This window comes from Macaca mulatta, chromosome 5 (assembly GCF_049350105.2).
Source record: "Macaca mulatta isolate MMU2019108-1 chromosome 5, T2T-MMU8v2.0, whole genome shotgun sequence".
Classification (NCBI taxonomy): domain Eukaryota; kingdom Metazoa; phylum Chordata; class Mammalia; order Primates; family Cercopithecidae; genus Macaca; species Macaca mulatta.
In genome coordinates, this window is record NC_133410.1 from 114876007 (window position 1) to 114894338 (window position 18332).

At 38.9% G+C, this 18332-nt stretch overlaps 1 protein-coding gene across 2 annotated transcripts in view; it reads right to left on the minus strand.

Moving 5' to 3' along the window:
- Positions 1-18332, minus strand: part of PPA2 (inorganic pyrophosphatase 2) — a 111491-nt gene that overhangs the window by 89086 nt on the left and 4073 nt on the right. The window contains exons 2-3 of one of the 2 annotated variants that reach the window (XM_015138926.3): positions 5032-5096; positions 1930-1974 (exon numbers count right to left, since the gene is read on the minus strand). In XM_015138926.3, coding sequence (XP_014994412.1) covers positions 1930-1974; positions 5032-5096 — 110 coding nt within the window. The remainder of the gene's footprint in view (positions 1-1929; positions 1975-5031; positions 5097-18332) is intronic. The other variant, XM_028848657.2, reaches the window with a different exon arrangement.

The window sequence follows — 18332 nt, forward strand, 5'->3', positions numbered from 1 at the left end:
AGGAAAACAAATGCTTGCAGATGAATACTCAGAGGTGACCAAGAAGACCAAGCTGGTGACAATCGTTTTACACAATGACACCTACCAAAACTACTCAGATACTTGAATTAGGCCAAATGAACAATAAATGAGGTTTGAATTTTAAGCCTGCAAACCACACTCTCCCTCTTCATTTGCTCCTAATCACTAAGAGCTTATTTCCAACCTGCCTTTCTTCTCTCCAGCTAAAATGCATTTGTCCTGTAATTAATTTTTTAAAGCCAATGCTAGCCTAGTTTTCCTAAGATTAACGTTAATTATAAACCAACAATGGTCTGCCAAATGTTACATGAAAATAAAAAAGACAAAAGGAGCACAAGTCAAATCAGCAAGTTGCGTATGTGGCAAGGACCGTGAACTACTCCTTCAGTCCTTTTCTTTCTCTCCATTTTTTCCTTGTATTTTTTTGCAAAAGTCAAAATACAAAAACTAATAAGACATATGAAAAAGCAGTCAGTACATTTTATATACATGGGGAAAAGACAGGAAGAAATCACTCTTCTTTCCTCTCTAATCCTGAAAATTTCAAATAAACTCAAATCAGACAGTCTCTATCATAAAAACTGTGTTCTAAGAATTAAATTTTAATTTGAATGTCTGGGTTCAGAATATGTTTTTCCCACTAATGTATTTCATTAACCTGAAATAATCGTTTCAGGTTAATACACTAAGTCCCTGGGGATCTAGAAACCCTTGTTCACTCAACATCTAGGGCAGTGGTTCTCAAACTTCATGTCTAGGATGCACCTAGAACACTTGTTAAATACCTAGATGAACCAGGCCCTATCAAGCAGAGAATATGGCTTAGTATATAGGAGATGGGGCATGGAATCTGAATTTTTAACAAGCACTCTAAGTGGTTCCAGTGTAGATGGTTCAAGAACCACACCAGTTTAGAAAAATAGAAGATAGATAGCAGGCAAAGGTTGTAGGAATTTAAAGGCTCCCACAGGTTATGTTTGGAAGTAGATTCAAATGCTGCAGCTGTAAATTTCAGTTGGGGTAGAGCATAAACGGAAATGAAGCTGGAGAGGTAAAAGAAGACAGGAAGGCAGCAGGAAAAGCTGCCTGGCATCAGAATTAGAGGGATAAAAGGACACTTGTAGCAGAAGATGGAATGACAGGTATCAATCAAATGTTCTGGTCCTAAGTCAAGAACTATTAAAGGTTTGACGGCCACATATATTTACCTAGATATATTTAGAATGTACATATTTAGAATATATTTATTTTAGCATATAGTTGGTATAAGTGTTTTTCTTCTCCTCTACTCCCAAAACATTATTGTTCCTGGGTCCTAAAACAGCCCCTCAAACCATCTTCTCTCTTATAATTTAAAGTGAAATATTTCATTTATAATGAAGTACATTTACATTAGACCATCTTCCATGATCATTAACTCACTACTAAAATCTGGGTTCCTGTGCTAATTCTCTCAGGTTTTCCCATTGTAAAATGAAGTAGAAACGAAATACCCAGGACAGTCAAATTCATAAGACAGAAAGTAGAATAGTGGTTCCCAGGGCCTTGGGGGAGGAAAGAGGAAATGAGGAGTTGTTGAATGTGTAGAGTTTCAGCTTGGGATGATGAAAAAGTTCTGGAGATGGATAGTGATGAGGATTCCACACAGTGTGAAAGAACTTAATGCGACTAAATTGTACTTTTAAAAAGTTAAAATGGTAAACCTTTTGTTATGAATATTTCACCACAATAAAAAAAAATTAAATGGCAATAGCGGCCCTAGCTGCCTTAAAGAAAAACACCAGAATGCACATGAAAGTCTTTGCAGGGGTAAAAACCTTAGAATCATTTTACAAATGCAAACTATCATCAAGGTATTTAACAAACAATATAAAAGTGATTCACAAAAATAAAAACCTTTGGATATACCTCATATTCATCATTTCGTGCTTTCTTCGTAGGAATGCCATTTTCCTATAAAAGAAAAGACAGTGTTTATGACTATAATATTTCATGAAAGTATACAGTGGCACTGCATAGCAATAAAAATATGACTATTGTATAGACATTCTACACAAAGACTGTCCAGAAATCTGAGTCAACAGAGAACCTACCAAATGCCCACTTCGTTTTCCCCTGAGCATTTGTATCCCCAGAATAGAGCATCGAAATGTTTCATAAAATAAATGATCAGAAAAGCTAAATCTCTTTCAAGTATATTTTCCCAGTTTTTATAAAATAAGCAAAGGCTCTATTCAGTCTTTAAGAAAAGAGTGGTAGTTTCCAGTGATTACGCTTAAAACAGTCATTTCATTATTGAAATGAAGCTCCAGGGAGCATGACTAACAAGCCCTGAAAGTACTCAGCTGCACCTCCTGCCTGCGAATTCTACCAAGGTGTGATTACTACGCCTCCACCAAGCACTTTTTTTCTTTTCCCATTAAACCAAGCACTTTTAAATGAAAACTGACTTCGTGGTGGGTTGGGAAGAAAAATTATGCCATTCACAAATGCTCAACCAGTATGTGTAACGTTTATATATAAAAATGACTACTAATGAAGAAAACAAAACAAACAGAATATCATTATTACAAATCAGCTCTGAAGCATTATTTGTGTGTGTGTGTGTGTGTGTGTGTGTGTGTGTGTGTGTGTGTGTGTGTGTGTGTCTTTTTTGAGACGGAGTCTCGCTCTGTCGCCCAGGCTGGAGCACAGTGACCGCGATCTTGGCTCACTGCAAGCTCCGCCTCCTGGGTTCACGCCATTCTCCTGCCTCAGCCTCCGGAGTAGCTGGGACTACAGGCCCCCGCCACCATGCCCAGCTAATTTTTTTGTATTTTTAGTAGAGACAGGGTTTCACCGTGTTAGCCAGGATGGCCTGATCTCCTGACCTCGTGATCCGCCCGCCTCGGCCTCCCAAAGTGCTGGGATTACAGGCATGAGCCACCGCACCCAGCCATTATTTTTATTCTTAATACATCACGTCCAAAAGTACAAAGCAAGAGTTTTAATCATTACTGGCTGAGATCTAGGGAAACTTATTTATACAACCACCGTGTGTACCCATTTCCATATCTCCAGAATTCACTGGCATATCCTGTTGTATTTGCCAGCTCTATCATCAATTTTGTCTAATTCCAAATTTCGTATTTCCCAAAACCTATCCTCCTTAGACAAAATGTTATTCTCACTGACATGTTTCTAGCTTACTCTCTTTTCCACCTCCACCTCTATCTACTACACGATTCTCAAAAATACGGCTTTATTATTATTGTTGTTATGATGAGGTATACAGATTTTGCTGTAGCATACCCCTGACAACACTACCCACCAGTCATATTTTATCTTTCATTTCCCTGTTGTATTTTTATAGCACTTAACATTATCTGACTGACTTGTTTTATGGTTGTCTCCTCCAACTGAGTGGAAACTACATCTATCTTATTCACTACTACTCCCACAGTGCCTAGAACAGTGCCTGGCTCATAATAAGCCTTCAATAACTATTGATTGATTGAATGAATAAATTAATGAATAAGTGAATGCATGTACTTTTGGTCAAAAGCAAAGAGAAGTGTTGGGAGACATGAGATATTTAGGTTTGAAAGTTCAGTGGCCAAAACAAAACACAGGAACACATATACACACACACTCACACACTCGCACGGACACACACAGTAACACAGAGTTCCTTTTGCCTCTAGTTTCCTTCTATTGTCCTGGAGTTGCACACTTAAAAGTAATGAGCTGGAGGCATTACACAAGAGAAGTGAGGAGTACAAACTCTGGAGTTAGAGCACCTAAATCCAATCCCACCTCCAAAACACACGAGATTTGTGATGATGGGCAAGGTACCTAGCCTCATTAACAAAATAAGGGTAATAAATGTAGAGCCAGAAGGATTGTGATAATGCATGTCAAGCAGGGAACACAGTGCCTGGCTAAGCACCACAAGCACTTGATAAATTATCGATATTATTCTACTGCCAGTTCCTTATTCTGAAGAGCTGGGAAGCAGCACGAATCCTACTTCACATCCCATAACCTCACTACGATGCATAATATTCAGCCTCTGAGGTAACACCAAGGTCAGATAACCCTTGCATCTGAAACAGCCTCCTCACTTCTTCACTGGCTTCTACCCCTACATTGATCTCCCCACATCCGAGAAAACCCAACCCCATTCACCAGTTCCATATAATTTCAACCTGGAATGTGGTCCTGGTTATTTCCTTAATAGTTGTACCCCCTTAAAAAATTTGGTCATTCACTACTTGGATTTTAAGGAAATAACTTACAACTTAATGATGATCATGAATACTACCAAATATGCCATCTTACCAACTAATCAGGAGAGATCTCAAAATACCCCAACGATTTTGAGGTCCCAAATCAATTATTTTGATTTGATAGCATCAGTTCTCCTGGCATCTTTCACACCCTGACAACTGTCAAGTGATTTTCAGTTCTAAGAGAATAGCTGTTCAAGCACCATCATTTTTACCCCTGCTTTATTTCTCTAGCACCTGTTTCATAGAGTGGTTAAAGAGCATGAGCTTTGTGGTCAGAAATGCTAATTCCAAAACTAGCTCTGGCACTTACCAGATCTAGACAAGTCAATAAAAATGCCTTGAGCCTCAATGTCCTTGGAAAGAACAATAGCAACTCATAACAATTAAATAACATTATGTTCACACAGTGGCTAGCAAATAAAAAATAATCCACAAACGTTAGCTGATTATTATAAATAAACCTCTTGTTAACTTCCTAAATTACTACCCTTAAATCTTTATTTCCTACTGAATTCTAAGTTTTATGGACCAGTAATACCCCATTCTCCCAATTCCTCATGGAAGAATCCTATTCTCATACAAATTTTAATTCATATCGGAGGCTTATGATCCTGTTATAGTAACTCCTGTTTGTCCTCCTGACTTCCAACACTTTTTCCTTTCAAGGTGCTTCCAAAGAGCATCTTATGGTGATACTGGCAGCACACATTTTCATTCCCAAAACAAGTCAAAACAATACCTCTTTAGAGTTCACCTTCAGAGGAATATCATGAAAGGGGGAAATGTAGTGACCAGTTACATCCTCTGCAAAGAAACAAACAAAACAAAACAGAATTAAAGCAACAGACACATTGTTCTGTACAGCAATAATAAGTATCCTTATCTACTTTTAAACTTACCCATTTTTTCCAAAGCTAACTTTAACTCCCAACTTAAATTCAACTTTTAAAACTTGCCACAATCTAAGAACCGAAAAGAAATATATACCAGCTAAACCACATTTGGGTTGCTGAAATAATTTACTTATCCCTGTGGCTTAAAACACCCAAAGCAGAAAATATCTACAATAGACTAAAACCTAAAATATAAAAAACAAACAAACAAAACCATCACTTTTGAAAAAGAGACTCATAACTAAGTGAATTCTATTAAAACTGATGTCAGTTTCCCCTTGGGGACACCCAACAATAGTATTCCCAATTTCTACCTACTATCCATAGGACAAAAAAAAAGTCCAAAGTTCCTATTCAATTAAAAGAAAAGAAACATTGTTTCCATTCAATGTGAGGATGCTAGTACTAAAGTAAGCTTAGAACAAAAACAAACTTCAATAACAGAAACTATCTTATCTTAAAAGTTGTATACTAAAATGTATATTTTAAATACTTTCAAAAGTTAGTATTATTTAATTAAACACAATGCCTTTTAAATAAATACACTGCACTTTTACTGGAATATATCTGTTTCCAAAAGCTAGGTTTAATAGAGCCCTATAAAATTTTCACTTTGTAATTTCCTAAATCAGGTTGTTTTACTTCTGGCCTGCTACCTGTTTGGCACAATTTTCAAATTTAAATTTCAAGAATATTTAACAAAATAAAACAAAGACTGGCTACATCCCAATAGCAATGAGCACGCCAGCAACCACATCTTGGTTTCTTTCTTTTCTTTTCTTTTTTTTTTTTTTTTTTTTTTTTGAGACAGGGTCTGGAGTGCAGTGGCATGATCATGGCTCACTGCAGCCTCAATCTCCTGGCCTCAAGCCAGCCTCCCACCTCAAGCCTCCAGAGTAGCTGGGATTAGTGGCATGCACCACCACACCCAGCTAAGTTTAAAGTTTTTTGTACAGACAGGGTCTTGCTCTGTTGCCCAGGCTTGTCTCCAACTCCTGAGTTCAAGCAATCCACCCACGTTGGGCCTCCCAAAGTATAGGGATTACAGGTGTGAGCCACTGCACCTGACCCAGATTTTGGTTTTGAAATGCCATTCTCCAGTAAAAGGAACTAGGCCCCCTTGGAGAAAGGCTTGATTCTAATGCTGGAGCAAAGAATACCCAAGATGAGCCTGGAGCATCTTGTAGGGTCAGAAGGCAACCAAGTGCTCAAAAATCAAAAGATTGGAGGTATGGTAAAGGGAAACGTGAACCAATCTGAAACAGGCCAAAGCAGGAACAATTTGAGCAACAAAATATACAGCAAATATGCATGAATCCACACTAATATAAACAAATGATAAAATAAATAAATGAGAGATAAGAAACAAATCCAAGATTGAGAAACTGTAACAGATTGTTAGACAGTAAGGAAATATGATGACTAAATGCAGTCTGGTATGCTGAACTAGATCCTGGAACAGAAAAACGACATTAGTGGAAAAACGAGTGAAATCCAAATAAAATCTGGAGTTTAGTTAAGGCTATGTGCCAATGTTAGTTTCTTAGTTTTGAAAAATGTACAATGGCAATGGTAAATGATGTTAAGATAATATTAGGGAAAAACTGGGCTGCGGGGTATGGTAGAATCCTGTACTAACTTTGCAGCTTAACCCAATCTAAAATTATTCCAAAATGAAGCTTATTAAACAACAACAACAACAAATAAGCCTTGGCTTCTCCCTAATAAAAACAGAGGCATGGCCGGACACGGTGGCTCACGCTAATCCCAGCACTTTGGGAGGCTGAGGCAGGCAGATCACCTGAGGTCAGGAGTTTGAGACCAGCCTGGTCAACATGGCGAAACCCCATCTGTACTAAAAATACAAAAATTAGCTGGGTGCGGTGGTGCATGCCTGTAATCTCAGCGACTCGGGAAGCTGAGGCAGAAGAATTGCTTGAACCCAGGAGGTGGAGGTTGTAGTGAGCCGAGATCACGCCACTGCACTCCGGTCTGGCGACAGAGCAAGACTCCACCTCAAAAAAAAAAAAATAGAGGCATATAACTTAACAATGAAGTTGTTAATTTCCACCAATATTTTATTTTCCCCTACCATGCTCTGTGCTTTACCTTAGCACTTATCACTAGAATTAAGTTCTGGAGTTTTTGTAGTTCATTTTTGTTTGTTCTGTTATGCTTTCTACTGGATCTCTAGCATCTGGAAAAGTACCTAGCACTTAATAGGCATCCAATATACACTTGCTGAGCAAATATCTGTTAGATAAATGTCTCTATTACTATTTTTTTTTCCCTTTAAACTGTTAACAAAATTTTTATTTCCCCACCTTAGCAACAAGGTAATTCCTGAAGGATGTGTGCACAGGTAGGGATAAAAATGAGAAAGAGCACACAAATGGCAAGTACATAAAACTTCGGCTATGGTCTATAAAGTTCTTTGCATCAATTAAAGGGATGCACTTAAAAAAAACCTCTTCTTTCATATATTAAATCAGATTTCAAATTCTCTGCCAAAAAAGTTATCTATAACAAAAGAACACAAAAAACAAAATTATCAATTTTTTGCATGATTATTTACTTTTCTAAACATAATAGATACTAAAGTGGGCCACATTTACATGTTTTCGATTAAAATAAAATATGGTGATGGGAACTGAAAATGGTGCGCTCGCTTTGGCAAACAGTCTGGCTCTTTCTTGTAAAGTTAAACATACAATTAGTATGTGACCCAGAAATCCCACCAAGTATTTAACTAAGAAATAAAAACATGTTCACCCAACAATCTCTAAACGTTTACAGCAGCTTTATTCGTAATCACCAAAAACGGTAAACAATGCAAATGTACAACTGGTAAATGGACAAAAATTATGTTACACTCATATAGTTATCTTTTAATCAATGATTAATTACTCCACAATAAAAAGGAATGCACTATTGATACACATAATAAAATGGATGCATCTAAATACATTATATCAGGTGAAAGAAGCTCAACTCAAACAGTTCCATTTACATGACATTCTGGAAAGGCAAAACTATAGGATAAAGTGCAGATCGTCGGTTGGTTGCCAGGGGCTGATGGTAAGAGAGTAGGGTTGACTCTAAAGGGGGCCACAAAAAATTTTGCAGGGAGGGGTAGACGTGTTCTGTACTTTGATTGTGATGCTGTTTACACAAATCTATGTTCTGTCAAAACTCAGAAGTGTCTACAAAAAAAGTAAATTTTGCTGTATGGAATTTTAAAAATAAGTAAATATGGAGCTGAAAGACAACTAGGAGGAGGTTAAGGAGACATACACAGTAAGTCTTCTGAATCTGCAGATTCAAACAATTGCAGATTGAAAATATTCTGCAAATTTTTAAAAAATAAAAATACAACAATAAACAATACAAATAAAACAATACAACAACTATTTACACAGCATTACAAGGCATCAGATATTGTAAGTAATCCAAAGAGGATTAAAAGTAGACAAGAGGGCTCCTTTCTCTTGGTTTCTTTCCCCCCAACCCGACCCATAAGAAAAAAAAAATAGGAGGAGTGCATAGGTCACATGTAAATACTATGCCCTTTTATATCAGGGACTGGAACATCTGCAAATTTTGGTATCCATGGGGGTTCTAGAACCAATCCCCTGCAAATACAGAGGGACAACTGTAATGTATAAATGGAAGCTCTTATTCCAAGAACAATCATCAATCTGTGATTGTCCTCTCTTCAAGTCACTTAAGTAAAAAAGGTAGAATTCTGAAAAGAAAAAAATACAATCCTTTAAAAGATTACTTCAATTGTTCATTTGGGACCTATCGTTGTCCCAAACCAATTTATCAATTTCAGCTCTAACAATCCAGGAAGTTACACAAACAAGGGAAGTTTGTTATCATGGGGGTAAAAGAAACTTGACAGAAAAGCTAGACTGCCTTTATAATTAATAGTAAATAAATCTAGGACACTGATTTGGTGTCAAATTTCCCTAAAGATCCAACGCTCTTGTTAACTGTGGACAAGCCCAATACTTATTAAGATGTAAGATCATATATATATACACATAGTTTTCTAGTTGTCATTTGGAAGGTAAAAAGATTACAAATGAGTGAATGGTCTGTATTTACTGACTTACATAACCATATCTACTAGAAGCTATTTCATGAAATAGTATTAATAAATAAAAATGTAATAATGAAGAAAAAGAGTAAAAATATAACTATTCCTAGAAAACAAATATGGCCTTAGATCTAAGATAATGATAATGCTTTAATGGGCAATATATCTATAAATTTGCATAGGAGCAATGACTAGAAAGGTCAAAAGCCTGACTTCTAGTTACTCAGCTTGATAAAAGTGGCAACTGAAGAAAGATGAAGTTCATAAATTTGGAAAGCAGAGCTTTATTTCTCATAAAGGGCTGCAACCTGCAAGCATGCTCAATTGAGCTTCATGCTTCTCCACAGGACCCATGTTCAAAAAATGGTGGTGTTACCATGATCCGAGGGTGGAGTTTTCAGCTCTCTGATGTCAAAAGGTGAAGTGGAAAACATGAAAACCCTCCCTGCACATTCTCCATAGATTTGCCAGAACCACTCTTATCAGGAGGGAATGCTGGTGAGTTGTTTTGTGGAAACCACAAAAGGGAGGGGCAGCTGTCAGGCTTTTGGTTGGTATCATCATCTGTGGAGTCTTTTGAAAGGGCTGGTTTCTATTTAGCCCTTAGGGAAGAAAACATAATGGCAGTTAGTGAGGGAAAGGGCATAAGCAGGCGTATTTGACCTCCCCATTCCAGTCGTGGCCAAGAACTCAGTTTTCAAGGTTTCTCTAGGGTCCCCTTGGCCAAAACGAGACCCATTCAGTCAACTGAGGGGCTCAGAATTTTAGTTTATTTCTCAACAGTTACTCAATTTCTCTGAAGCTTAATTTTCTCAATAGTTTCTTGCACTAAGCAATATGTATTTATAGAGTGTTTCACATGAAAAGGAAATGTACTAGATTTTGGAATACAAAAGTGCTAGACAGTGATCCATACCCATAGCTAAGACAAGACACGTTACATCACTGTCATCATCATCATCACCTAGTAAGTTTAAACACAAAGGCATCCTCTTAGCACTATTAGAGAACTAGACATTTCCCTAAAGTGCAAAAGGATAAGAACTCATTAAAAGTTTTCCAGGGCCAATCATGTTAGTATGCTATTATGTTCCATTTAAAGGGTATTAAAATCCTCTAAAGGTGGATTTAAAGACATGTAGTATCTATCCTGATCCTCTACAAAATGAATAACATAATCTATATGGTACATATGCACCACAGACAGAGGGATATGGTATATGGAGCAAGCGCTGGGGCAACATATGCCATTATGTTTTAAAGATAGTAGAACTTATCTAGCACTAGGTTTAAAAAAAAAAAAAAAAAAAAAAAAAGATGGTAGAACTGAAGCACACATCAGACAGCCCTTCCTCAGAACCACAGAATACATTAGTGATACATTTTAGGTTAGAACTTTCTTATCTGAAGCTCAGACTGCTTGTTTCTCAACAGCTGAAAATAAGCTATTGTCAATTTGCTTTTTAAATTACCTATTTTGCTGTTGTTAAGCCAAAGCAATGCAGGTCCATGACTGAAAAAATAAGTTTCCACCTCTCACCGGTCTAGTTCCACTTCTGAGAGCAACCCATTTTCAACTCTTTGTATTAGGTCTAGTGGTTACCTTCATCTTTCAAAATAGCATATTTAGTAGTTTTTGTTCATCAACTGTAGAAACTACCTACTGATTCCAATTCTGAGAGAGAGTTTAGTTCAGCCTATTCCGCATAAGTTCTTAATTGGCTAATGTTAATACTTCATACCTTTTTATTCTACCAAGTATACTGATACGGTTTGGCTGTGTCCCCACCCAAATCTCATCTTGAATTCCCACGTGTTGTGGGCGGGACTCAGTGGCAGGCAACTGAAACATAGGGGTAAGTCTTTCCTGTGCTGTTCTCGTGATAGTAAGTCTCACGAGATCTGATGATTATATAAGGGGGAGTGTCTCTGCACAAGCTCTCTTGTCTGTCACCATATGAGACGTGCCTTTCACCTTCTGCCATGATTGTGAGGCCTCCCCAGCCATGTAAAACTGTAAGTCCAATAAACCTGTTTCATTTGTAAATTCCCCAGTCTTGGGTATGTCTTTATCAGCAGCATGAAAATAGACTAATACAGTAAATTGGTACCAGCAGAGTGAGGCGCTGCCAAAAAGATAACTGAAAACGTGGAAGCAACTTTGGAACGGGGTAACAGGCAGACTTTGGAACAGTTTGGAGGGCTCTGAAGAAGACAGGAAAATGTGGGAAAGTCTGGAACTCCCGAGAGACTTGTTAAATGGCTTTGACCAAAATGCTGATAATGATATCGACAATGAAATCCAGGTTGAGGTGGTCTCAGATGGAGATGAGGAACTTGTTGGGAACTGGAGCAAAGGTGATTCTTGATAGTTTTAGCAAAGAGACTGGCGGCATTGTGCCCCTGCCCTAGAGATCTGTGGAACTTTGAACTTGAGAGAGATGATTCAGGGTATCTAGTGGAGGAAGAAATTTCTAAGCAGCAAAGCATCCAATAGGTGACTTGGGTGCTGTTAAAAGCACTCATAGCCTAAAAGTTTGGAAAATTTGCAGCCTGACAATGTGATAGAAAAGAAAATCCCATTTTTTGAGAAGAAATTCAAGCTGGCTGCAGAAATTTGCATAAGTAACGAGGGGCCAAATGTTCATCCCCAAGACAATGATTAAAATGTCTCCAGCGCATGTCAAGAGGCCTTCACAGCAGCCCTCCCATCACAGGTCCTGAGGCCTAGGAGGAAAAGGTGGTTTGGTGGGGCCCAGGGTCCCTCTGCTGTGTGCAGCCTAGGGAGCTGGTACCCTGCATCCCAGGCAGTCCAGCCCTGGCTAAAACGGGCCAAGGTACAGCTTGTGTTTTCGCTTCAGAGGGTGGAAGCCCCAAGCCTTGGCAGCTTCCAAGTGGTGTTGAGCCTGCGGGTGCTTGGAAGTCAAGAATTGAGGTTTGGGACCTCTGTCTAGATTTCAGAAGGTGTATGGAAATGCCTGAATGCCCAGGCAAAAGTTTGCTGCAGTGGCAGGGCCCTCATTGAGAACCTCTGCTAGAGCAGTGTAGAAGGGAAATAAGAGATCACAGATCCCATACAGAGTCCCTACTGGGGCACTGCCTAGTGGAGCTGTGAGAAGAGGGCCACTGTCCTCCAGACCCCAGAATGGTAGATCCACTGTCAACAGCTTGCACCATGTACCCGGAAAAGCCACCGACATTCAATGCCAGCCCACGAAAGCAGCAAGGAGGGGGACTACACCCTGCAAAGTCACAGGGGCGGAGCTGCCCAAGACCATGGAAACCCACCTCTTGCATCAGCGTGACCTGGATGTGAGACATGGAGTCAAAGGAGATCATTTTGGAGCTTTAAGATTTGATTGCTCTGCTGGGGCCTGTAGCCCCTTTGTTTTGGCCAACTTCTCCCGTCTGGAACGGTTTGTTTACCCAATACCTGTGCCCCCATCGTATCTAGGAAGTAACTAACTTGCTTTTGATTTTACAGGCTCATAGGTGGAAGGGACTTGCCTTGTCTCGGATGAGGCTGTGGACTGCAGACTTGAGTTAATGTTGAAATGAGTTAAGACTTTGGGGCACTGTTGGGAAGGCATGATTGGTTTGAAATGTGAGGACATGAGATTTGAGAGGGGCCAGGGGCAGAATGATATGGTTTGGCTGGCTCATCTTGAATTCCCAGGAGTTGTGGGAGGGACCCCGGTGGGAGGTACTTGGATCATGGGGGCAAGTCTTTCCTGTGCTGTTCTTGTGACAGTAAGTCTCACGAGATCTGATGATTACATAAGGGGGAATTTCCCTGCACTAGCTCTCTTCTCTTGTCTGCCACCATATGATACATGCCTTTCACCTCCTGCCATGATTATGAGGCCTCCCCAGCCATGTGGAACCGTAAGTCCAATAAACCTGTTTCTTTTGTAAATTGCCCAGTCTCAGGTATGTCTTTATCAGCAGTGTGAAAACAAACTAATACAAATATATAGTATTTCTTGACATAAATAACCTGCCTTTTACCTCCCTTTCTTCATTCTTCTAATTTTTGTCTTCTGTCCTTTTATTTTTTCATGGCAAGGCTGACAGAATGTTCTGTAGTCATATTGAATTTTCTATGCATTTCCTATTATATATATCCAAAATTTCTCTTAGATAAGAAAAACTTGGAATGCTCATTAAAATGTAGATCCCTGAACCACCATCCTACATCTAGTGAAGCAAAATCTCAAGGAGAAACGAATATCTGTATTTTTAGCAAACATCCCAAATAATTCTTACACTCAGGTGTGTGAGAAGCATTCTCTATGTGTCTATTTTTGGTGAGGAGGATACTATAATTAAATTTCCTTTTTTGGTTCAGCTTCTATTTTTCTTTGTGCTTCTAATTATCTTTCTTACATTGTCATAATCACATCTATAAATTATTCCAATGCCTCACGGGTATCATCAAAATTATGGAATCTTCTCCTTACCCAAACAGCTCCCTCAGGAGCCCTCTATCCTCGGGCTACAATATGAACTGGATGCTTTCTGGGCATCCTAAGACTGCTTCTTTGCTCTCCAGCGCAGATCTATCATTTTCTGGATCCCATGCATTCATGTTTTTTGGTTTACTTGTCTTGCAGAAGCATATTCCTAATAAGTGTTCTGTAAGAAGGAATGCGTGTGAGGCCAATTTCTCAAGTTGTTAAATGTCTAAAATGTCTTTACTTAGTTCTCACTCCAGATTGACAGCTGGCTAGGTAGAGAATTCTAGGAGGAAAATTCTTTTCCCTCAGAATTTCAAAGGCATTACTCCAGTCTTTGAGCATTCAGTGTTGCAGGCCTATTATTTAACCACTCCCAAGCCCTGCACCCAGCAAGACATGTAGGATTCTCTCAATAGTTGTATAATAATGTCACTGGGAGGTCAGAACACTTGGGTCCTTCAATTCTTAGATTTTTTTTCTATTATCCCTTTTACAATTTCTTCTCCATTTTGTTTGTTCTTTCCTTCTGAAACCCATATGAGTCAAATGTTGGACTTTCTGGATTCAATCTCTATGTCACTTCTTCTTGCCTCCTTTATCTCTGATGGTTTGTTCTACTTTCTGATAAGATTTCTTTCCCTTATCTTCTAATTCATCTATATTCATTTTTTAGGACTGCTGTAACAAACTACCACAAACTTCGTGGCTTAAAACAGAACACCATTCAACCCACTACACCTTCTACTGAGTTACTTGTTTTAACAAGTTATTTGTTAAAGAGGTCTTGGTCTTGATTGCCATTTCTTCACAGCCCACTCCTTCCTTTCCTTTATAACAGATGTAACAAAGAACACCCATTTGACCTTTTAAAATTCAAGTTTCTTGTTTTTCCCATTTAATTTTTAAGTTTTCCTTGAATTCATTCAGTAAATATTTATTGAACATACGCACTGTACTAAGCATGGTTCTAGATACTAGATACAAATTCCAATTCCCTGCTCTTATGGGAATCACATTCTAGTTGGGGAGCAAAAGAATTGATTATGTGTTTATTCTATCACATAAGTACTATAAAGATAAAGGAAAACAAATTAGGGAAAGTGAAGAATGAATAATTACCAGTGGCAAATCCCTATGGCTCTGCAACAACCTCAATTCTTGCCTCCTCAGAAGAAAGAATTCAACTGAGGGACAGAAGCAGAAGGAGAGGCCAAGGCAAGTTTTAGAGATGGAATGAGTTTATTATAATAAAAGGCTTTAGAGCAGGAACAAAGGGAAGGAAGGTACACCTGGAAGAGGGCAAAGTGAGCAACCTGAACAGACGAATGCACGGTTTGACATTTCGACGTGGGGTTTTATACATTGGCATACTTCCGGGATCTTGTGTCCCATCTCCCGAGTCTTCCCTTGGAGCAGGCTGTCTGTACACACAGTAGCCTCCTAGCACTTGGGAGGGAGACCAAGTGCAACGTGTTTACTGGAGTTGTACGCATGTTCACCTGAGGTGTTCTTCCCTTACCAGTCGAATGTCCCTAGGGGGTCATATACAAAACTCTGCCATTTTGTTCTTAATGTTCTCAAATGCTTGAGCTCACTCACCCAGTTCCTTAGATCTCATGGGAAGCTGCTGACCACAAGCTTCAGATGCTTCTGTTTATTTGGAGACTACCTTTCCCTGGTGCAGGCTGCAACCAATTAATATTTTAGAGAAACAGTTAACAACTGCCTGACCATCACCTGATGGTTGCCTGTCCATCACCTGATGGTTGCCTGTCATTCCTGGTGTGTGGTTGGGGAGAGGAGCCCTTTTCTGCCCTGCTCATGCCTGACTATCTACCTACTGTAATAGAAGGAGTAATATTTGATATCGAATGGTCAGGGAAGATCTCTCTGGTGGGCAACAGTTCAGCACAGATCTGAATGAAGTGAGGGAAGAGATCAAGCAGACCTCTAGGGAGGAGCACTGAAGGCATAAAAAGCACAGGTGTGCAGAGGAAAGAACATACATGGCATGTCTGAGAAACAGCAAGGAGGCCAGGATGGCAGGAGGACATTGATCAAAAGGAAAAGTGGCAAGCAATGAATTCAGAGAGGAGCCCAGTATTAGATCGAGTAGGACCTTGCATACTATGATACATATTTCAAAAAAATTTTTGAGTGAAATGGAAAGCCACTGGCATTTTCAGCAGAGCTTGGACATGATCTGACTTACATTTTAAAAGGATCAAGGTGATTGCTGTATGGAAAGTAGACTATACAGGGATAAGGGTGGAAGCAGTGTGAAGAATCAGGAGGTTACTACAATTGATCAAGGTGTATGATGGTGACACAGAGAAACTGACAAGGGTGGAAGTGGAGAGAAGGAATTATCTTTTGGTACATTTCAAAAAATATGCTAATGAGTTAGCTGTAGGATAAGAGTAAAAAGTGACAAGAATGATTCCCAAGTTATGGGTTAGCAACTAAAGACAGAGAAAGAAACAAGTTTGGTGGGGATGGGGGATCAGGAGTTCTGTTTTGTACTGTTAATCTTGAGTTGTATCTTAAATATTTCGGTAGAAACACAGAGTAGAAAGCTGGATGTGTAAATTCTGAGTTCAAGAAGAGACTGGGGCTAATGTTGTAAATCTGGGAATTATAAAGTGTCTAACACTATGGGACCTGATGGGATCACCTAAAGTGACAGCAATGGTCAGCAAACTCTGGCTCATGGGCTAAATCTGTCACATGGCCTGGTTTTATTTCTGTAAATACAGTTTTATTGGAACATAACCACAGCCATACTTTTACTGTCCATGGCTGTATGTTACAAAGGCAGAGCTGAGGAGTTGTGACAGAGACTGAATGGTTTGCAAAACCTGAAGTATTTCTTATCTGGCCCTTTACAGAAAAGTTCGCCAACCCCTGCCCTAGAGAGGCAGTATAGATAGAGAACTGGGCTGAGGATTGAGCCCTGGGCACTTCAAAGGTTAGAGTTCAGAAATATGACAAAGGTTCAGCAAGGGAGAATGTGAAGGAGAAGCATCAAAACTAAGACAAAGTGCCTTCCCAGTGGAAAGCAGTTTCCTCTGGGAAAGACAAAAAAAGTGTTTCAAAGAGAAAGCGATCAACTGTAAAAATTACTGCTGATTGATCATATGAGGACTTCAAACTGACCATTAAGGTTGCAGCATGGAGGTGACAGGTATCCCTGACAAAAAGCAGTTTGGTAGAACAGTAGTAATGAAAGCCTAACTTAGGTGATCCTTGGCTATTTGGTTTATATTAAAGAGACTAGAAAACAACGACTGGGAGCTCTATGTTCCCACAGAAATGAATGGGTAGGAGGCTGGTTGTTATGCTGGGGTCCCCAAATGCCAGCATGCAGAGTACTGCTGGGGCACCAACACCATCAGGGGTCCTACTTCCCTCTCAGCTCTTCATTCAACTTTTATAGGTGGAACTAGCACACCCCTCATACATTAGACCTGCATGGGAAATATTTGTGTACTATTTGTAATACAACTTAAACTAATCCCCCTGTGTTAAGTTCTACATCCATCTAACTCTCTATCCTATCTGATATCAACACACCCACAACCTCTCTGAGGTTCTGCAGCAGCTCGGCTTCTTCCTAAACTACGTCCCCTGAACACATATACTTAAGCTGGGACTTCTTCCACACTGCTTCATTAATAACCATACCTCCATCGGTTTTTTCATCTTTTATACATATTTCAAAATGTCAAGCTTTGGTGGCTCCTTCTTATCTGTTGTTTTAGGGTTACCCTTTCTTACCCTCACTATCACTTTAATAGGATATTTATTATAGGGGAAAAGAGATAAATGATTGTAGTCACCGAGTCATTTTTGCCTTGGCATTTTCACTGTTGTCAAAAATCAGATTGTGTCCTTAGGCATTAATTGCTAACCTCTATCAGGCCCATCAATCTACAAGATATTGCCAAACAGTGATCAAAATTTTCCCTTCAACTGGTTTGAGATTAGATTTTATTCTAGCATTTCCTAAGTTATCTATGTCATTCTTTCTCTCACAAGAGCAAGTTGTATCAGGATGAAAGTTTATTACTTACACTAGAGCAAGTGAAAAAATTGAATAGAATGTGAAAAACCATACCTAATTTTATGTATCTATACCAGACAGCTAAATGCATGCCATATACCAACATATGATGACACACTATTACAAAACCACTTATAGAGATTCTTACTGGAAGTTTCAGCAATGACTGAAGCTAGCTTTGTTTTATTTTCTGATAAAAAGATTGAGAAATGTAAAGAAGCCTAAAAACTTCAATAAAAATGCTTCTTCTGTTTCATGTAGATCACACAATTCCTATTTCACAGCATTCATATAGAAAACGTTTAAGGTTTTAAGGACTGAAAAATCAAATAAAATACTTTTTCTATATTCACACAAAACCCATTGTGTTCTATTATATCAGTTGAAGTTCTATGACATAGGTCAACTTTAAAAAGTTACAGAAACTCATATTTAAGACTCAAACATATTTTGTGGATTATTCACGGGAAGTTCTCTTTAAGCCCAAAGAGCACTTTCAATGGCAGATTCCACCTACTACCCAGA